Source organism: Piliocolobus tephrosceles, chromosome 1, assembly GCF_002776525.5.
Source record: "Piliocolobus tephrosceles isolate RC106 chromosome 1, ASM277652v3, whole genome shotgun sequence".
NCBI lineage: Eukaryota > Metazoa > Chordata > Mammalia > Primates > Cercopithecidae > Piliocolobus > Piliocolobus tephrosceles.
In genome coordinates, this window is record NC_045434.1 from 196546223 (window position 1) to 196566928 (window position 20706).

The following is a 20706-nucleotide window of genomic DNA, read 5'->3' on the forward strand; positions in this document are numbered from 1 at the left end:
CTACCTGCCCAGTCTCCAGGACTGTCCCCACCACCTTGCCATGCAAAGTGCATTTCCCCATCTACGAAGTGAAAGTTTCTCATTGTGTGCCCCTGGGGAATGGGGTAGGAGATCACCATTAGCCTTCAAAGAACTGGGGAGAGGTGGACCCACCATCCTGGCAGGCTTGGAGCTCAGGTACTTGCATGTACATCAACGGGCTGCAGGAAGGGTCTGCCACCCACCCTCTGGCCAAGAGCACTCACCCCAGTCCCCACCAGGGGGCAGATTTCCAATTCAAATATGGAAGTAAAGACACATGTAGACTCATTTTTTAAAAAATTGACTTTATTTGGTTGGAAAGTAGACCTCATGTAAAATAAAGCACACCTGTACAGACCTGGTTTGGAGGAGAACTGTCAAGGAACGGGAGGGGCAGGGCTGTGGCCACAGAGATGGGAGGATGGGGTAGGAGAGTGTCTTCTTTGGCAAGAGAGAGGGTGGCACAAAGCCCAGGCAGAGGGGTCAGCTCGGGGTGAGACCATGATTAGCAGTACTACTTCCCACCCTGAACAGAATCCAGGGATGCTCTGTCCTGGACATGTCAGAAGCTGGGGTTGAGGTGGCCCTCGGGTCAAAGGTCAGGAGCTAGAGTGCTGGCCAGGGTCAGAGGTCAGGAGGTTGGAGGTTACTCTCTGGGGTCAGAGGGCAGAGATGGGAGTGCTCTTCAGGGTCAGAGGACAGGGAGTGGGGGGTCTGTTCTCTGGAGTCAGAGGTCAAGATGTGGGAGCTGCCTTCAGCCTGTGCCACTCCCCAGGCCCCCAGGCCCTCTGAGTACAGCTCCTGGTTCTGCTCCTTCCACTGGCGGAACTTCTCTCCTGTCAATTCAGGGTCACCCAGCACTTCTTCTAGGACCTGCAGCTCCTGCAGCTTTGCCTGTGTGGAGAGGAGGGGCTAAGGGACCATGATCACCCAGGGAAGTGGGCAGAGTCTGAGGCCAGACTTCACTCTGGAGTCTGGTGCCTAGAAGCCAGCACCTGGCCAGCATGGCACGAGGAGCCCGGGTGAGACTCAAATCCCCACTGGGAACCCAAAGCCTGGCCCAGTCCACAGCTGAGCCCATTGTCAGCTGCTAAGCTCAGAGTCCAGAGCTGAGTCTGGCGTCTGGTGCCCAGGGTGGAGGTGAGAGCCGCAAACCAAAGCCTGAAGCCCAGAGCTTAGTCCCTTGCTGTGCCCAGAGTCCCCAGCTGACCTTGAGTGTGCTCTGTAGCGCCCGTACACGGTGCACTCGCTCATTGAGCTGAGGGTCTCGGTTGCGCCGCATGAAAGAGCTCCGCCACTGTTCCTGGGTTAGGGGCTGTGGCCGGCCTAGGAGGGATACACCACCCTGCCTCAGCCCCTGTACCATTCCTTCCAGTGCCTCTTCACTGCTGTCTGTGGGAGGGAGGAGCAGGATGAGGATGTGCCCACCCCAGCTCCCAGCCCAGCTCCCAACTCCAGCCCAGCACCTGTCAGAGAGCCAAAGGAGGTCCGTGGGCTGCGCTGTGTGGGGGTGGCTGCAGGTGACGTGTCTCCATGGAGGGGACTCCCAGCTTGAGCAGGGCTGGGCTGCAGGCAGGGTGGAAAGCACAGAGGGTCTCTGTCTGAGCTCCATGCCCTGCTATTTATCCCCACCTCCTACCCCCGGCAGCCCCCTACTCACCGAGGCTGAGCGGGACCCAGCCTCATCGTCTGGGTCTTCTGCTTCGGTCTCACTGTAGCAGTCTGGGGTGAGGAGGAGCAATGGGCTTTGGGGATGCCAGGGAGTGGCCTAGGGCATTTGAATTCCCAGCCCCCATCCCAGGAAAGGCAGAGGCTCAGGTGAGGTTTCCTCCCACTCAACCCTGTGAGACACCTACCTTCCTCTCGAGGCGGGGGCGCCCGGCCTGCAGACTGGTACTTGGAGATGCAGGTAATGAGATGACGCACCCACCTACGGAGAGCAAGCGGGTCTCACGGGGTTTCCATCCTCCGGGGTCCTCTTGTATGCTAGGGGCTTTTTACCCACATCATCTTCTGATGATTCTCAGAGCAACTCTGAGAAGGATGAACTCTTAGTCACCCATTTTAGAGATGATGAAACTGGGGCTTAGAGAACTGAGTACTGACTGCGTGCAGTGGCTCACATCTGTCACCCCAGCACTTTGGGAAGCTGAGGCAGGAGGATTGTTTAAGACCAAGTGTTTGAGACCAGCTAGGGCAAAAGAGCAAATCCCATCTGCCCCCAAAACTTTTTAATTAAAAAAAAGAGAGACGCCGGGCGCGGTGGCTCACACCTGTAATCTCAGCACTTTGGGAGGCTGAGGCGGGCGGATCACAAGTTCAGGAGTTCAAGACCAGCCTGACCAACACAGTGAAACCCCGTCTCTACTAAAAATACAAAAATTAGCCAGGTGTGGTGGTGGGCGCCTATAGTCTCGGCTACCTAGGAGGCTGAGGCAGGAGAATCACTTGAACCCAGGAGGTAGAGGTTCAGTGAGCCAAGATGGTGCCACTGCACTCCAGCCTGGCTGACATAGTGAGACTCTGTCTCAAAAAAAAAAAAAAAAAAAAAAAAGAGAGAGAAGTGAGTACCTTGACCAGCCACTCTCAGAGAGCTGGAATTTGCATCTCCAGGCTCCCGAGCCCAGGCTCCCAAGCTCACAGAGGTTGGGAATTATATGAGAGTAGGGGCTAAGGGGGAGGCAGCACTCACATGCTCAGATCTGTCAGGGTATCAGTAGCGAAGATGAAGGGTTTGTACACATCATGGGTGAGCTGAAACACACTGTCAAGGAGTGGAGGAGCATCACTCAGCCTGGGCGTGCCCACCTAGAGCCCAGAGAGGCTGGATTCTGGGTACCCCAGCCACTTGCCACACCTCCCACTGCCACCCCATCACCCTTCCTCTCCCTTTCTGTCTCCATCCCCCAGCCCATCATATCCCAACACTTAACTATTTCTTCTTCTGATCATGTCCACTTTCCAGACTATAGCTGGAGACATTGATGAGGCCCTCAGCCTTCTCATCCTGGGGGGATCACAGCATGAGGGTCAAGTTGGAACCCCAATACTCTCAAGGCCCAGTCAGTTCCTAGTTACCCCTCGGGCTCCTGAGGGTTGTGGAGGGGAGAAGGCATCTCCTGGGCTCTCTAACAAGTCTCTCTGTTTCTGGAGCTCAGGGCCGGAATCTGGGGTCGGGGTAGGAGGTATGGCCAAAGGATGCCTCTAAGCCAGGAAAGGGGAGCCAAAGATATCAGAGAAACAGTCAAAAAAAAAAAAAAAAAGAGCAGCCTGAAAGCTGGGCATGGTGGCTCATGTCTGTAATCCTAGCACTTTGGGAGGCCAAGGCAGGAGGATCATTTGAGCCTAGGAGTTTGAGACCAGCCTTGGAAAAAAGCCCATTTCTACAAAAAATTAAAATCTTAGGCCAAGCGCAGTGGCTCACATCTGTAATCCCACTGCTTTGGCAGGCTGAGGCTGGAGAATCACAAGGTCAGGAGTTCGAGACCAGCCTGGCCAACATGGTGAAACCCCATCTCCACTAAAACTACAAAAAATTAGCCAGGTGTAGTGGCAGGTGTCTGTAATTCCAGCTACTCGGGAGGCTGAGGCAGGAGAATCACTTGAATCTGGGAGGCAGAGGTTGCAGTGAGCCGTGACTACACCACTGCACTCCAGCGTGGGCAACAGAATAAGACTCCGTCTCAAACAAAACAAAACAAAACAAAACAAAACAAAACAAAACAACACAAAACTTAGCTAGGCATGGTGGCATGTGCCTACAGTCCCAGCTACTCAGGAGGCTGAGGCAGGAGGATCACTTGAACCTGGGAGGCGGAGGCTGCAGTGTGCTGAGATCATGCCACTGCCCTCCAGCCTGGGTGACAAAGCAAGACTCTGTTTCAAACACAAAAACCAAAAACCCAAATGAGAAGAGCCTGCTCATGCATTTGTTCCTTCAGTAGACACAGACAAACTGCTTCATACCCCTGAGCTTTCTGAATGCTGCTTTCTCTTCCTGGTTTTCTTTCCCCTTCCCATGCAACTAACTGCCAAGTATTGCATTGTCAGGGGGCATCTGGACTCCTCAGGAGGAACTGGATACCTCTGCTGTGCTCCCACATATCCCTTGGGCTTTCCCTTTATCTTAGTACACAGTCCCTACATTGTCCTTGAATGTGTATTCATCCCTCTCCCCTAATAGCCTCTAAGTTCTGGAGAAGCAAAAACCATCCACTCTTCTGTGTGTCCACAGTGCCCAGCCTAGAGCTGGGTTCACAGTAGGCACCTGAATATTGAAGGAATAAATGAGTAAATGAATGACCCATCATTGGGATGGACAGAATATCAGAAGGATAAGAAGTGGGCAGAATAGAAGTGATTTTTCAGCCACATGTGGTGGCTCACGCCTGTAATCCCAGCACTCTGGGGGGCTGAAGCAGGCAGAATGCCTAAGCCCAGGAGTTTGAGACAAGCCTGAGCAACATAGCAAGACCCCATCTCTTAAAAAAAAAAAAAAAAGATTTTTCGGGGCTGGGCGTGGTGGCTCACACCTGTAATCCCAGCACTTTGGGAGGCTGAGGCGAGCAGATCACGAGGTCAGGAGATGGAGACCATCCTGGCTAACATGGTGAAACCCCATCTCTACTAAAATACAAAAAATTAGCCGGCTGTGGTGGCGGTCTTCTGTAGTCCCAGCTACTTGGGAGGCTGAGGCAGGAGAATGGCGTGAACCCGGGAGGCGGAGCTTGCAGTGAGCTGAGATCACGCCACTGCACTCCAACCTGGGCAACAGAGCGAGACTCTGTCTCAAAAAAAAAAAAAAGATTTTTCTCTATACCTCCTGTGATACCTTTTCCAAACTGCTTTTATACATATATTAACTCATTTCTCTCTGAAGAAAGTCCCCATTTAACAGATGGGAACATTAGAGGCTGGGACCAGGAATAAGAATGGATGATTGAATAGAGATGAGAATTGACGCCTGGAGGTGACTCACTTGCCTACCCGTTTGTGTGTGTGGGGTCTTACCTGGGGCTGGCGGTACCAGTAGAGCGTGTGTCCCTTGAGCACAAACCAGCAGCGGCGCCAGCGCGGGCCCATGAAGCCACCGGGTGCCTTTCGCAACAGGAGCCAGCCGTCACAGTCCGGCCGGCCCAGCTCACGGCATGACACCCGCCGGCGGCTCAGCCGGGTCGCCAGGCCTGTAGCAGCACAGCACAAGCTGGGCAGTGAGGGGCTGGCAAGGTGCCCCCGCTAAACATGCTCCCTGGCCTTCCACGAGCATCCCCAAGTGAGATCTCTGAATCCACACTCTGCTCAGAAGGCTGCGTGTGTCATCTCTGAAGTGGGATGACCCTTCTTATTTTAGAGATGAGCAAACCAAAGACTAGAGGCTAACCTGTTTGCTCAAAGTCACAGAGCTGGTGAGAGGCCCAGACTAGGAGCACAGCTCTGTCTGATCCCAGAAACACAGCTGTTTCCAGGAGAGGCTGTGTGGGAAGGATAGGGGTGGTCTTGCCCAGCACGTAAAGATTTTTAACAGCTGCTCAGACAGGGGGACCCCCACTTAGTCCAGCGCACATCATACCTTTTGATTTCTTCCGACCAACAGGACTCTGAAAGGACATCAGAAGGGTGAGAGAAGGATCCAGGTCCAGACCCACCCACCTCCTGGCTACGCCCCTGAGTTTACCTTGTCAGAGGATTCAGGGAGCCCTGGAGTCCCTGCTACCCCTGCTGGGAGTATGGCTGGGGTTTCCAGGGGGATGGGCAGGGGCTCAGGGCCAAGGGAGGCAGAGTCTGTCAGGGAGGGGGAAGAGACAGGGAAAGTCTATGAGCCCAGTCCCAGGCTTGGGGTCAGAACTGGGCATCCGGATGCCGTGTCCGGGGCATCCATGGGGCTTTGAGACTACCTGTCCAGGCAGGGCTGGGTCCAGGACTGGGGTTTGAAGACAGGTCGAAGGCAAAGACATCTTCAGATGGGGCCCTGGGGAGGGCAAAGGGGATGAGATGAGCCCGTGGTCTCCCCACCAAGACACACCTGGACAGAGCCTGTTACCTGGGAGACAGTGGGGCCAAAGACAGTGATGGGCTCCTCCGGTGCGGGGAGTCCAGGACCTGAGGGGGCGTCTGGGGAACAACCAGGAACAAAGCAATGGAGACAGGGGTCTGAAAGTGGGGGGGGGGTCTGAGGGCGGCTGGGGGGCGGCCGGGAAAGGTACCTGTGGGGGGGTCTCCGGTATCGGGATCTTCTTCAGCACTAAGCTGAGTCCGGCTGGCTCCCGCAGCAGCTCCCTCACCATGTTCTTACGGGGCCATCCCACCTGGGGGACAGAGACACTGGCTGGCATCGACCTGGGTAGGAGGCTCTGAAGCAACCACCAACTCTCACCCTCGTGCTGGGGGCTCTCTCTCAACCTCCCATTTCTGCCTCCCCTCACGCAGCCTCCTGGGAGCTTCCATGGGTCCCGTCACCTGGGCTCTGCAGAGGATGCTCTCACCAGACTTAGCTGGCTCATCTCCTGGAAGGCAGCTCCCACAACCCTGGTCAGAACGCTTGGTTGCCTCCCCACCCACTAGACTTGGGTTCTACTCGGTGACCCCTTCACCTCCTACCACATCCCTCTCCTCACGCACCACCACCTGCTCGTTGATCTGGACAACCTCGTCTCCAGGTTGGATCTGCAGCTGGGAGTCAGTGGGAACCTGGTGTGGGGAATGGGGCCTGAGGTTGGCCTGGTTTGCAGGTGAGAGGCTTCAGGGGTGGGTGGCTGGAAAGGGTGTGGGGCTCTCACCTGGGTGTCCACTTGGGACACAAAGTGCTGGCAATTGCTGGTGGTGTGAATTTCCAGGCCCTGCAGAGGCAGAGGCTGCAGTCACTGGGGGCTGGGAGGGGCAACAGGGCCAGTAGGCAGGACCCCCGTCAGACACCAGGACTCTACAGTGGGTGGAACTGTGGCAAGAGCTGACCCCAAGCTGGTCCTGCCCAGACTTGCTGTGTGACTTTGGACTTGCTACTCCTCTGGGCCTCTGACTTCCCCTCTGCTAAGAACGATAGGGAAACTGGAGACCCTGATTTCTGAGGTACCAGCTTCTCAGCAACGTTCCTAAAGGGACAAGCAGGGACAGGGCAGGGATAGGGCTCTAGTCTTCCCCACTGGTCAAAGATTAAATCAAGAAAGGTCACATCCTCTCTCTCTCTTCTAACTACCCCCGAGCCCCTGCCCTGTCTCCATCCTAAGGCTGGAACATCCTACCTGAGGCCACACCCACGTGGTGTGGGGACTGGGGAGGTGCGGAGCAATGGGAGACCCTGGCCAATCCTCTGGGCCTCCATTTTAGTATCTGTACAAAAAAGGCTTTCCCGCCAGGGCAGCACGGGATTCTGCAGGATCCTGGACCCTATTTCAGGGCCCAGACAAGGCTGCCAAGGGGTCAGAAGTGAGAGGTGGGAGGGCAGGGCTCACCAATGGACTGTCCAGCTGCACTTGCTCGAGCACGGCCCTCTGCTCCAGCAGTTCCTTGGGGCAGCAGACCAGGATGTTGTGGCAGATCCCAGCCACGTGGCTGCACTGGGGGAGGGGAGTGGGCTGTCTAGCCTGAGCCCGATCGTCCCCACCCCCACTCCCTTCCCACCCCACAGACTCACGATCCTCAGGACTGTGCCCTCCTTCTCAGCTGCTGGACCATCCTGGAAGCAGAATGAGAGAGTGGGGGCCTCCCCTGAGCCAGGGCCATAGGGGGACTGCCTTCTCCTGGGGGCACGGTGGGATTCCCTGCAGTCCCTCCCTGCCTTCCCTATACTGGCTCCCTGCCCAGAACCACAGGGCCTCAGTGATTTAACCAGAGGGCTCATTTCCCTGATACCAGGCCCCCAGAAGTCACCACACGTGCCCTGCCCTCCCACCCTGTCCTGAGTGTCAAAATTCCCCTACCAGCTAGGAGACCCCAAAATGCCTCATCATCCCATACCCAGTTGCAGGACCTCCTCTCCTCCTTTCTCGCTCGTCTCAAGCCTCATACCCGATCCTGGGCTGATTCACAGGTTATAAAAAGCTCTAGCCCAGTTTGGTCTCTAGGGCATGGGCCAAGCCTGACCCTTGGTTCTCCTACCTCACGCAAGACCTGACTCAGCTCCTCCAACAAGTCCCGGATCTCCTGGCATGCCGAGAAGTCATTTAAGTGGGAGAAGAGGTACCTGGCAGGGGAAGAATGGCACAGTGGTTAAGGGACTATGCTTAACCACTCAGAGCCAATTACTCACCAATTACTCACCTCAGAGACTTGGGGATAATACCTGCTCTGATGGGTTTTGGTTTAGAGTAAAGGAGATGATTGAGATATCTAAAGAGATTAGCAGAGGACTTATTTGTCACATGCCTACCACATGCCAACCCCTGTTCTAGGCACTGGGGAAACAGACATTAAAGACATCAATATTGCCGGGCGTGGTGGCTCAAGCCTGTAATCCCAGCACTTTGGGAGGCCGAGACGGGCGGATCACGAGGTCAGGAGATCGAGACCATCCTGGCTAACATGGTGAAACCCCGTCTCTACTAAAAATACAAAAAACTAGCCGGGCGAGGTGGCGGGCGCCTGTAGTCCCAGCTACTTGAGAGGCTGAGGCAGGAGAATGGCATAAACCCGGGAGGCGGAGCTTGCAGTGAGCTGAGATCCGGCCACAGCACTCCAGCCCGGGCAACAGAGCGAGCCCCCGTCTCAAAAAAAAAAAAAAAAAAAAAAAAAAAGACATCAATATCAATTTAACTTCAGTTGTAACGAGTATCATGAAACATTGGATAATGAGTTTATAATAATAAGTTATTATTTATTATTTGTTAATAGTATAGCTTTGAGAGTGTACAACAGGGAAAGCTTCCTCAAGGAGGTGACATTTGAAGTGGTGTCTGAGGACAAGCAGCAACCAGTGAACAGGGTTGGGGAGGCTCTCCATTCAGTGGTTATTGATGAGACGGATTATTACAAGCTGGAGGATGGGGTGGGAACCCAGGCATCCCAGTGCCCCTGCACGGGTGGACTAATCCCTTTGCCCTGCTCCGCTGTATCTTTTTTTTTCTGAGACGGAGTCTCACTCTGTTGCCCAGGCTGGAGTACAGTGGCATCATCTTGGCTCACTGGAACCTGCACCTCCCAGGTTCAAGTGATTCTCCTGCCTCAGCCTCCCGAGTAGCTGGGATTACAGGTACGCACCACCACACCTGGCTAATTTTTAATATTTTTGGTAAAGACGGGGTTTCACCATGTTGGCTAGGCTGGTCTCGAACTCCTGACCTCAAGTGATCTGCCCGCTTCAGTCTCCCAAAGTGCTGGGATTACAGACGTAAGCCACCACACCTGGCTCACTATATCTGAACAAGAGCCAAGCTCTGTTTTTCTCTCCCACACCCTTGAGGAGGCCAAAGATGACAAGAGTCCCTCAGTCGTCACCACAACCTGGGTACCTGCTGAGCCAGAAGAGGAGGGCGTTGCCTTCATGCACCAGCTCCACAGTTGCACAGAGGACATCAATAGGGGTCTTGGCACAGTCCCCCAGGCGGCCTTGGACTATGCTCTGGAAGTCATGGGTTGCCCCCAGCAGCCCCTCTGTCAGGCTCTTCAGGTTCTCTGTCTGTAGCCTGGAGCTCTGTGCCAGAAAGAAGGCAAGTCACCTCCCTGGCAGCAGCCAGCCCCCATCGGCACCCCCCAGGTTGGTGGAAGCTGCAGCCAGTGTTACCAGCATTCACTCACCAGGGCCTGGAGCTGTTCCACCCCGCCCAGGATGAGCTCCTGGTGTCCCAGACACCGCACAGCCAGAGCCTCAAGGCTTCGGGGGCAGAGCTGGAGCAGGTTCTTGCCAGGCAGCTGCCAGTCCTCAAAGGGATAGTCCTGCAGGGAGTCGTCAAGACCTGGAGGGAGAGCAGGGGTCAGCTCGGGGGAAGCAGAGGTGTCAGGACCTTTTGGGCTGGTTCTTCACGCCTGCAAAGCCCTTTTCCCTCTAGTCTAGCCCTAATGATAACCCTGACACCCAGGCTGTTCTGCCTTTTTCACAGATGAGGCCACTGAGTTGAGGAGCATGAAAGTATAGGGCTCTCAAAAGCGGCCCCCAGACCAGCAGCAGCAGCCTCACTGGACAACTTGTTAGAAATGCAAATTATCAGGCCTCACACCACATCTGCTGAATCAGAAATTCTGAGGCTGGGGCCCAGCAGTTTTTCTTTTTCTTTCTTTTTTTCTTTTTTTTGAGACAGGGGCTTGAGACACAATCATGGCTCACTGCAGCCTTGACCTCCTAGGTTCAATCCATCCTCCCATCTCAGCCTCCCGAGTAGCTGAGACTTCAGGCACACACCACCACACCCAACTAATGTTTGTATTTTTTGCAGAGACGGGGTTTGCCCAGGCAAGTCTCGAACTCCTGGGCTCAAGCAATTTGACTGCCTCAGTCTCTCAAAGTGCTGGAATTACAGGCTTTCACCATGACGCCCATCCAGCTGTTTGTATTTTAATGAATCCTGCAGGTGATTGTGATGCTCCTTTAAGTTTGAGAACTAACGATACAGGGGATAAGAACAAGAGGCCATGGAGTCACTGAGACACTGAACACTTGAGCAAGTAATAGCACTGCTCTGTGCCTCAGTTTCCTCACCTGTAACATGGGAATAATAAAAGTACCTACCTTCTAATCATGTGTGTTTTAAATGACACGACATATGTCAAGGCCTTGGCCATTGTCTGGTTCGTGGGAGACAAGTCAATAATAGCCATCATATTATTATTGCCAGACTTTACCATGATCTACAGGCCCTGTATGATTAGGCTACCACCTCCCTTTCCAGCATCATATCCTGAAGAGCCCCCCAGACTCAACACTTCAGATGCACAGAGCTAATTCCTTGCAGCTCCTGGAACACCCTTTTACCTCAGGGTCCTTGCAGTGCTATTCCTCCTGCTGGTATTGCTGTTCTAGCTCCTTCACTTCCTTTTTCAACTAACTTCCTCCAGGAAGACTTCATAACTTCCCAGGCTGAGTGGGGTGGGGGGCTCTCCTCTTGTTCCCACTGCCCCCGAGCCTCCACAAACCCCTGCACTTGACCATCGGTCTTTCCCATTTTATTACAGGCTCTTCAAAGATCAAGCCTTAGATAACCATTTGTCTCTAACCCCCAGCCTGTGTCTGGACAAGGTAGACACTCAAAAATAAGAAAAGTGTCTATCGAGGGCTTATTATGTGCTATGCAAAGCTATAAGAGCTTTACACATATTAACACATTTGATTCTCACTACGTTTCTAGGAGGTAAAGACTATCATTCTCCTGTTTACAGATGGGAAAACTGACATAGAGGTTAAGTAGCTTGCTCACTCTTCAAAGGAATTCTTCCCCTCCTGAGCCAGGCTCCTTCACTGGTGTGTGTGTGTGTGTTTCCTGTGTCACATTCAGAGCACCGGACTGGGAGTTCGTGAACCTGTCACTCCCCGGCTATGGGTCCCTGAGCCACCTCCTTCCTGCATGGTGACTGTATTCGGCTGCTGCCCTCGCAATAGACCCAGGAATTGAGCTACAAGTGAGCTGTGTCATGATTGTCTCACTTTATCCACTTCATGAGGTCAGAGTTGCCTTTCCCATTTGATGGACAGAAAAACTGAGACCTACGGTCACAGAGCTGGCAAGTGGTGGGGGTGGGCCTGGAATCCAGTCTGGGAGTCTGAACCCAGCCCTGAATTCCTGCCCTTACCTGAGCTGGTCCTTCTGAGCCTGTCTAGTGCGCTCCAGCTCCCCGCTCTGGGAGGGGTGTCCTGACTGCCTGCTCCTGGCTGCACTGCACTGCGTGTCAGGAGGCCCTTCTCTGAGTCTGCCTGTGGGGTGTGTTGCTTCCCATCTGTCTGGGCTCGCTGAGCCTGGACAGCACCTTGCCCCTTGGATAGGAGCCCCAGGGTGGGGCTGTGTCAACCTCTTCAATCTGGCCTAGGCCTTCTGCTTCTGTCACTAGGAGCTCAGGGTGTGGAGGGGGCAGAATGACAACAGAGACTGAGCAAATCACTTCCTGGCTCTGTGCGTCAGTTTCTGACTCTAAGAAATGGATTTAACAACAGCCCACTGGCCCTGGGGCCAGGGAAGATGAAGAAGATAGAGTAAGCGTGGGCCTGCCAGGCCTCCCTCCTGTTTCCATGACACCGCCTCCCCATTACCACCCTAGAGGCCTCTTTGGCTGCTGCCACAATGAGGGGCCCCCTTCTGGGTACTTGGGCCCCCCAGGGTCATCTCATCTGTCTCTCTGCCCAGCACAGTACCTGGAACATGGTAGATACTCTGTAAATACTTGTTGACTGACTGACCGACTGATAGAGCCCGCAGGTTCTTTTGTTTTTTGTTTTGAGATGAATCTCACTCTGTCACCCAGGCTGGAGTGCAGTGGTGCGATCTCGGCTCACTGTAACCTCCACCTCCTGGGTTCAAGTGATTCTCCTGCCTCAGACTGCCAAGTAGTTGGGATTACACGGGCACCTGGCACCACCCCCAGATAATTTTTGTATTTTTAGTAGAGACGGGGTTTCACCATGTTGACCAGGCTGGTCTTGAACTCCTGACCTCACGTGACCCACCCACCTTGGCCTCCCAAAGTGCTGGGATTACAGGTGTGAGCCACCGCACCCAGTCCACAGGTTCTTTTTCCTTTTCCCCTCCTCCCTCTTCCGGTGGGACCCACACCTAGTCCCCTTTAAGCCCAACTCTACCCTGGCCCCACCCACCTCTCAGCCAAGTTGCCACCTTTCCGGGGGTCCAGGTCTCTACCGGTTCCATGGCCCAGCGCTGCCGGCTCGCATCAGCTCCTGTATTGCCCCGCTGACGCCGGAATTTCCGCTCCCAGAGCCCAGGCCTGAGGAGGGGCCAGGCTGGGTCCTGGGCGGAGCCTACTGCATACCTGGGCTCACACAGACGGCCAGGTGAGGCGCTGCGGCAGCCATTGGCCCACGCCCATCCGCCTCCTGCCCAGCCCTTCAGGCATCCTAGGGCTCTGGCATCTCACCCCAGCTAGGGGGCAGTGCCACTGGCCTCATATCGCTGGGTGGGACGCTGACCTTTGGGCTCCTCAAGAAAAAGCCACAAGAGGAGTGCTAAGCTCAGTAGCAAAGCACAGAGGCTAGGGGGCCAGGTCCCTGGGTGCCTAGGCCAGCTCTTGCTAGCTGTGTGACCTGGGGCTGACCCTAACTTCTGCGCCTCAGTTTCTGGGTCTGTAAAGGAGATATAATAGACCTTACTTCAAAGGGCAGGTGTGCACAGTATCTGAATAGCTTGAAAACATTTTAGAACTGGGGTGTTTAGCCTCCCTTTGATTTTGCAGTATGGACTCTAGCATCTGGTGAGGCCTGTGAACGCTTTCTCAGAATAGCTGCTTATAAAGGCATAAAACAGGCCGGGCGTGGTGGCTCATGTCTGTAATCCCAGCACTTTGGGAAGCCAAGGTGGAAGGATCAATTGAAGTCAGGAGTTCAAGACCAGCCTGGCCAACATGGTGAAACCCCATCTCTACTAAAAATACAAAAAATTAGTTGGGCACAGTGGGTGCCTACAATCCCAGCTACTCAGGAGGCTGAGGCAGGAGAATCGCTTGAACCCAGGAGGTGGAGGTTCCAGTGAGCCAAGATCGTGCCACTGCACTCCAGCCTGGACCATAGAGCAAAACTCTATAAACAAATGCACAAAACAAAATGCTTAGGATTACAATGAGAACAATTATCAAAACTATATTTAAAAACAAATTTAGCCAGGCGTGGTGGCTCACGCCTGTAATCCTAGCACTTTGGGAGGCCAAGGCGGGTGGATCACGAGGTCAAGAGATGGAAACCGGCCTGCTCAACATGGTGAAACCCCATCTCTACTAAAAATACAAAAATTAGCTGGGTGTGGTGGTGCATGCCTGTAGTCACAGCTACTCAGGAGGCTGAGGCAGGAGAGTCGCTTGAACCCAGGAGGCGGAGGTTGCAGTGAGCTGAGATCATGCCACTGCACTCCAGCCTGGTGACAGAGCGAGACTCCATCTCAAAAAAAAAAAACCCACAAAAAACAAAAAACAAATTTGGAGCTGGGGAGCGCTGGCACACAACTATAGTCCTAGCTACTCGAGAGGTTGAGAGGTTGAGCGGGGGGAGTATCACTCAAGCCCAGAGTTCAAAGCCACCTGGGCAACATAGCAGGACCCCATCTCAAAAAAATAAAACCAGAAATTTATGATATTATGGGTTTACTAACATTAACAAGACTCGCCAAAAGTTAAATTTTCCTTTTTTAATGACCTCAGTGTGTTGTCGACCAGCTTGAATAAGAACATTAAACTGTGTAGTGGTCTTTGACTCCCCTCCTCTTACATATTGATCAGCAAACAACTAAAGACAGGGAATGCAGAAGAGTAGAGAAGCTCTACTGAGAACAGGCAGATTCACCCTTTGGTCACTGAACCACTGCTAGGCTTGGAGGTGCCCAGTTAATGGCGGCTACATCACAGGAGCATCTGAAACAGAAGGTGCTCATGAACAACTTAGTGGTGGTTTAACAACCACTGTGATTTTGAAATCATTCGAGCATAAATATTTTGAGATACTTGCAATAACTACAATTTGACATGAAAATGTCTGTGATTTCTTTTTTTTGGTGAGAAGGAGTCTTGCTGCGTTGCCCAGGCTGGAGTGCAGTGGCGCAGTCTCGGCTCACTGCAAGCTCTGCCTCCCGGGTTCACGCCATTCTCCTGCCTCAGCCTCCCGAGTAGCTGGGACTACAGGCGCCTGCCACCATGCCTGGCTAAGTTTTTTGTATTTTTAGTAGACACGGGGTTTCACCGTGTTGGCCAGGATGGTCTCGATCTCCTGACCTTGTGATCCGCCCGCCTCGGCCTCCCAAAGTGCTGTGATTACAGGCATGAGCCACCACACCCGGCCAAAATGTCTGTGATTTCTATTGGTGACTAAGCCAAAGATACTACTACTTCAATCCATATAGAAGGAAATCATAAAGTTTGGTTAGAGGTTAGCAAAAATAAAAATATAATTTTTCCCATCCAAGTTTATGGATCCCCTGAATTCTGGACCCCAGAGTAAGAGATTTCATCTTAGAAAAATATCTGACACATAGTAAATGTTCATTTTCATCATCATCATCTCAGGTCAGGGGACTACCAGGACTTTAGAATCAGATAAAATCAGCCGGGCGTGGTGGCTCAGGCCTGTAATCCCAGCACTTCGGGAGACTGATGCGGGTGGATCACCTGAGGTCAGGAGCTCGAGACCAGCCTGACCAACATGGAGAAACCCCATCTCTACTAAAAATACAAAATTAGCCAGGCGTGGTGGTACATGCCTGTAATCCCAGGTACTTGGGAGCTGAGGCAGGAGAATCGCTTGAACCTGGGAGGTAGAGGTTGCAGTGAGCCGAGATCGCGTCATTGCACTCCAGCCTGGGCAACAAAAGTGAAACTCCATCTCAAAAAGAGAAAAAAAAAGGCTGGGCGCGGTGGCTCACGCCTGTAATCCCAGCACTTTGGGAGACCAAGGCGGTGGATCATCTGAGGTCAGGAGTTCGAGACCAGCCTGGCCAACATGGCGAAACCCTGTCTCTACTAAAAATCCAAAAAATTAGCCGGGCGTGGTGGAGGGTACCTATAATCCCAGCAACTCGGAAGGCTGAGTCAGGAGAATTGCTTGAACCCGCAGGCAGAGGTTGCAGTGAGTCGAGATTGTGCCGTTGCACTCCAACCTGGGCAACAAGAGCAAAACTGTCTCAAAAAAAAAAAAAAAATCAGATAAAATCAGTTCCACATTCAACTGCTATGTGCTCAGCCCAACTTCTACAGCTCTCTGAATCTGTTTCTTCCTCTCCAGATGGGGTAGATACCTAGGCCTTAGCACTGTGATGACATTAAGTGCTTTGAAATCTATATCATGGGGTAGATATGAGTTATTATTGCTTTAATTCTGTGGGGAGGAGCCAACTGCTGTCACCTACTTCAGAATTTCTCCAGCACCCCCAGTCGTCAAAGCCTGTCACGACCTTACCTGTAACCTAGAGACCCAAAGTCTGAATTTCGCCCATGGTTGGCCTATGTAGTGTATGTGTGTTGTCATTATTTAATAATGTCACATACAAATTGAGATTTTCAGCTTCTCTGAACTTGGCCAGCTCTGGTGATGCCATCCCACGTTCACACTTGGTATTAACAGCCTCTTTCATTTGCTGAGCCAGTTGGCTTCAAATTTGCAAAATGCCTGTCTCCAGTTTTGTGTTTTGCCTCAGATCTGTGTCCCTTGAACACTCCGTGCTGCATCCTCCTTTAACATTTTTGCCTCTTCATGCAGCAGCCTCCCTATGGCACTCTAGCGAAGTCCAGTAAATTCTAATAGAGCCTTTATCACAGTGTTCGGTAGACAGATCTTGATTTCATCAAATATCTTTCCTGAGCTGCCACCAGAGGTGAGAACCAGCCCCTTTCCTCCCTGAACCATGGCGCCTTTACTCTATGCTTCGGGCATCTGCCAGGGCTAGGCAGTTAGGGACACAATAAGTAGCAACTTTTATTTATTTTTATTTATTCTTTTGAGATGGCGTTTTGCTCTTGTTGCCCTGGCTGGAGTGCAATGGCGTGATCTTGGCTCAGCGCAACCTCCACCTCCCAGGTTCAAGCTATTCTCCTGCCTCAGCCTCCCAAGTAGCTGGGATTACAGGCGTGCGCCCCCACACCCGGCCTCAAGTAATCCACCTACCTCGGCCTCCCACGCTTGGCTCCCTGGGATTACAGGCGTGAGCCACCATGCCCGGCCTATTTTAAAGAGCTTTATGAATATAAAGTTCTACATATTTGCTGTATACATTTCAAAGGTAATAGGTTAAGTGAAAGCAGGATGTGCCCTTTGCCCAATGTGTCTCTATCATGTTCCCCAGTGGGAGCCACTGCTAAATTTGGGATATTCTTCTATTTGCTATATCTGCAGATAGTCTACATACTATTCTGCAAATTGTACTTTTTCTTTTCTTTTCTTTTTTTTATTGGAGACAGGGTCTGGCTGTCACCCAGGCTGGAGTGCAATGGTGCGACCTCAGCTCATTGCAGCCTCCGCCTCCTGGGCTCAAGTGATCCTCCTACCTCAGCCTCCTGAGTAGCTGGGACTACAGGCATGCACCACCATGCCTGGCTAAATTATTGGTTTTTTTTTTTTTTTTGGTAGACATGAGGTTTCACCTTTGCCCAGGCTGGTCTCGAACTCCTGGACTCAAGCAATCTGCCTGCCTCAGCCTCCCAAAGTGCTGCCCAACCATACTTTTTCATTTAAGAGATAATGGATACCAAATGAAATACAAGTTAAGTGCTTAGAACAATGACTACAATTTTTAACGTGTCATGGGCAGCTTTCTTAATTGGTGTATGTAGATATGCTTTTATCACTGTTTCAAGCTGAGGGCAGGGAAGTCCCTGAAGAAACTTTGTCTTGAAGAAATGGGTTAAACTGGCTGGGCGCAGTGGCTCACGCATGTAATCCCAGCACTTGGAAGGCCGAGGTGGGTGGATCATGAGGTCAGGAGTTCAAGACCAGCCTGACTAATATGGTGAAACCCCGTCTCTACTACAAATACAAAAATTAGCCGGGCGCAGTGGCAGGTGCCTGTAATCTCAGCTACTAGGGAGGCTGAGGCAGGAGAATCACTTGAATCTGGGTGGCAGAGGTTGCAGTGAGCTGAGGTCATGCCACTGCACTCAGGCCTGGGTGACAGAGTGAGACTCTGTCTTTGAAAAAAAAAGAAAGAAAGAAATGGGTTAAATGTACCATCCCTCAAGGTAGGGGTGGTTGATTTCACAGAAATCAAATGGAAAAGGCACCCTCCCCTTCCTTCCATAATGCTGGCATCCTATCATCTGAAGTAGGGATGGGGCTCGGACCAGGGGCTGAGGGAGGCCCGCCCAGTACCTGGTCAAGGCCTGGGACTCCTGAGCACTGCCAGCCAAGGCCTCTTCTGCCTACCCAGACCTGCCTCCTTGGACAGTGGGGGAGGTGCCGCTCAAGCCTGATGCTGATCTCTTTTGACAGCTGCTCCTAAGGCTGGCAGGATGGTAGGCAGTGGGGGAAGGGACCAGATTTAAAGGTCCAGTTGCTCCGCCCCCTGCCAGACCTTGGCAGGCAGGCACGGGTGAGCATCCTCTGAGGGCTTGGGTCTTGCGTATGTAGAAGGTCAGAGACCCCTCTACCCTAGTTTCCACTTCTTGGTATCATAAAGACCACTGGTCTTCATGTCCGCTCCCACCCTACAGGCCGCCAGGGAGACCAGTGCCGCCCACCATGCGATTTCGACGCCTGACCCCTGGTTACTTCCGGGTGCTACAGGTAAGTACCCCTGATCAATGGTTTCTGGCACGACGGACCCCTTCCTCCCCCTACCATAGCTGGGTTGACACCCCCAACAGCCAGGCTGTCACGTTCCCTGCCGCCTGAGCAGGCAGGCCCAGATGGGCAGTGAGGCGAAAGGGATTGGGGTGGAATCTCCCTGGGGCAGTACCAGCGTCCTTGTCTCCTTCCCCTAGCTACACCTACTCAGCCCCTTCCCACTCCCCACCTTCCTGGTAGTCTCAACTGACCCCTGAGGCACACCCTCTGTGCACCTCCAGATGCAGGTAGCTGGTGAGCTGAAGGCAGAGCCCCGCAGTCTGCTGGCGGGAGTTGTGGCTACGGTGCTAGCTGTCCTCGGGCTGGGTGGCTCCTGCTATGCCGTCTGGAAGATGGTGGGGCAGCGGCGGGTGCCACGGGCCCCATAATGAAGAAGAGAGACTCTCACCTGGACGCTGGGGGTAGGTGACTCGGGGGGGGGGGGCAGCAATCTCAGAAGCCTTCTTTTCTGGGGATCAGTCTCTGTCGGAAGCAGGACAGAGTAATCTGATCCCACTCTCGCCACCCCACACTGCATCAGGTCTCCATCTGGGTGCTCCAGTTCAGATGCTAGGACCTCAGAGGGAAGGCAGGGATGTGGGCTCCAAAGATAGACCAAGATAGACACCGTAAGCCTGGTGCACAGAAAGTACTAGAGAAGCCCTTCCAGCGACCTGGAAGTTAGAGTTGGAGGCAAGCTCTCTTTGTCCAGTTCCTTTATTGGGGGCAGGGCACACAGAAGAGGCCCTCCGTTCCCCAAACCCAGAGCCAAAAGGGGTTGGCACGCTCCCTCCCAGCCTAGTCCTTGCGTCACTGTCCATGGGCAACTCCTCTGCCCTGCATCTTCAGGCCATGTCAGGTAGAGGTGTCCATCTCAGGGACCTCAGTGGACACTTCTGTGGGCACTGCTAGCCGTCTGGGGGGCACATAGGATCCCATACCCGCTGCCCTCTCTGCCTCTTCCTGACTGTAGGGCTCGACGCTCAGCTGCTTCAGCCTGGGAGAAAGAAAAACAGGAGTTGGGAGCTGACCAGGTGAAAGCCCTATCTGCTGATCACCCATCCATCAATCCTCTCCTTACTCCTTCATACCTTTTCTTGTGGTCTTTGGATCGGAAGTGGGTCTTCAGATTGGCGGAATCGATGAAGTACCTCCTGTAGGGATGGAAGTGAGAAGGAGAGTGAGGAAGTGATAGTCTCCCAAGTACACCTATCTCCCTAGCCCTAGCTTATCCCTGACGCCAGGATCCGGGTCTGAGAAACGGGAGGCGGGCGAACCCACGGGTCCCGAGAGAGAAGACTGCGCACGGCCTGGGGCTTGAACTTCACATCTCCCGGCCGGCACCGCAGACCCTCCTCTGCCCCAGGCCGGGCTCGTCCGGGACTCACGCGCAGGCCAGACAGCGGTGCAGGCCGCCCCCTGGCAGGTCGGGGTCGGGCTCGGCGTCTGGGACGGGCTGGGGCCGTGCGGGTCCCAGAGGCCGCAGCTCGCGGTGAATCTCATCCAGGTCCGGCCGCCGCCGCTTCGCCTTCATCTGCCGGGCTAGAGAGTGCGCTCGGTGCGCGCCTGTCCGGCGGGAGCGACCCATGGCCAGAAACAGCCCGGCCGGCCAAGGGGCCAGGAGCAGGGCAGGGAGCACACGTGTGAGCGCTTCCGGGCCGATCAGCTACGTCAGGCCACGCAGGGGGGCGAGGCAGGCTCGGCCGGACCGCCTCTGATGACGTCACTCTCGGCCAGCGGCTCGAGCGCCGCCAGGCGGCCGTCGACGTTAGTGACCGAACTCCGGACGGGTCCCCAAAAGTGTGACCACTGAAGGGCATGGCCACGCGGGCCCTAGCTGGGGAAGCGCGGGGTGGTGCGTGCGCTTAGGGGTTTCGGGGCCGTCTTGCTGCCCTGCTCTCCCTGGCCTGGCCCAACCAGTATCAGTGCCAACCTCTGCCCCTGTCGTCCCTTCCTGTTTCCCAGACCTTGGACTCCGCGGTGGGGGTGGGATGCTGTATCTCTGGAAAGCACTGATAAATGTCTGTGTCATGAATAAATTAGTAAATGACTGACAGTGAATAAGTTTGGAATCCCAGCCCCACCGGGCTTCCCGAGATATCTCCAGTCTCACTTCTCCCGGCTCCTCTTATTCCCTTGAATCTCCATCCTCTCTCTGAAAAAGCCCTCACTTCTCCCGGCTCCTCTTATTCCCTTGAATCTCCATCCTCTCTCTGCCCCAGCCAAATCCGTGAAGAGTGTTCCTCCCCAGAGATTGCAGTCCTCAGGCATTCAGACTCCAGAGGGCTCCGTTCCTCTCA

General features: G+C 53.7%; 2 protein-coding genes across 4 annotated transcripts; both read right to left on the minus strand.

The window, feature by feature from the left end:
• Positions 1–310: 310 nt before the first annotated feature.
• On the minus strand, positions 311–12860 carry CNKSR1 (connector enhancer of kinase suppressor of Ras 1). 3 transcript variants are annotated; one of them, XM_023219574.2, is made up of 21 exons: positions 12752–12860; positions 9751–9908; positions 9465–9646; positions 8116–8200; positions 7652–7693; positions 7470–7569; positions 6798–6857; positions 6640–6708; positions 6225–6326; positions 6062–6132; positions 5916–5989; positions 5696–5802; positions 5591–5618; positions 5032–5204; positions 2955–3028; positions 2714–2785; positions 1878–1951; positions 1682–1743; positions 1488–1587; positions 1232–1413; positions 311–915 (listed from the first exon to the last, which is right to left on the minus strand). In XM_023219574.2, exons 9-21 carry the CDS (start codon positions 6303–6305, stop codon positions 646–648), a joined length of 1368 nt encoding a protein of 455 aa, XP_023075342.1. In that variant the 5' UTR covers positions 6306–6326; positions 6640–6708; positions 6798–6857; positions 7470–7569; positions 7652–7693; positions 8116–8200; positions 9465–9646; positions 9751–9908; positions 12752–12860; the 3' UTR covers positions 311–645. The 3 variants fall into 3 exon arrangements, with proteins under 3 accessions (XP_023075342.1, XP_023075341.1, XP_023075340.1); XM_023219573.2 differs by having other exon boundaries at positions 317–915; positions 7470–7574; positions 12752–12854; XM_023219572.2 differs by having other exon boundaries at positions 317–915; positions 6619–6708; positions 7470–7574; positions 12752–12854.
• Positions 12861–19105: 6245 nt separating this feature from the next.
• On the minus strand, positions 19106–20107 carry ZNF593 (zinc finger protein 593). The gene is made up of 3 exons (XM_023219575.1): positions 19795–20107; positions 19498–19560; positions 19106–19403 (listed from the first exon to the last, which is right to left on the minus strand). Exons 1-3 carry the CDS (start codon positions 19992–19994, stop codon positions 19262–19264), a joined length of 405 nt encoding a protein of 134 aa, XP_023075343.1. The 5' UTR covers positions 19995–20107; the 3' UTR covers positions 19106–19261.
• Positions 20108–20706: the final 599 nt, after the last annotated feature.

What these genes read in the sequence shown, in the direction of transcription:
- CNKSR1 (XM_023219572.2), bottom strand. Translation starts at nt 12,803, where the DNA reads ATGGAACCGGTAGAGACCTGGACCCCCGGAAAGGTGGCAACTTGGCTG. An exon ending in TGCGTGAGGAGAGGGATGTG is followed by an intron (nt 6,327 to 6,618) that starts GTAGGAGGTGAA and finishes TCTGTCCCCCAG; the next exon opens with GTGGGATGGCCCCGTAAGAA. An exon ending in GCCCCCGCCTCGAGAGGAAG is followed by an intron (nt 1,744 to 1,877) that starts GTAGGTGTCTCA and finishes TCCTCACCCCAG; the next exon opens with ACTGCTACAGTGAGACCGAA.
- ZNF593 (XM_023219575.1), bottom strand. Translation starts at nt 19,994, where the DNA reads ATGGGTCGCTCCCGCCGGACAGGCGCGCACCGAGCGCACTCTCTAGCC. An exon ending in CACCGCTGTCTGGCCTGCGC is followed by an intron (nt 19,561 to 19,794) that starts GTGAGTCCCGGA and finishes CCATCCCTACAG; the next exon opens with GAGGTACTTCATCGATTCCG. An exon ending in TCCAAAGACCACAAGAAAAG is followed by an intron (nt 19,404 to 19,497) that starts GTATGAAGGAGT and finishes TCTTTCTCCCAG; the next exon opens with GCTGAAGCAGCTGAGCGTCG.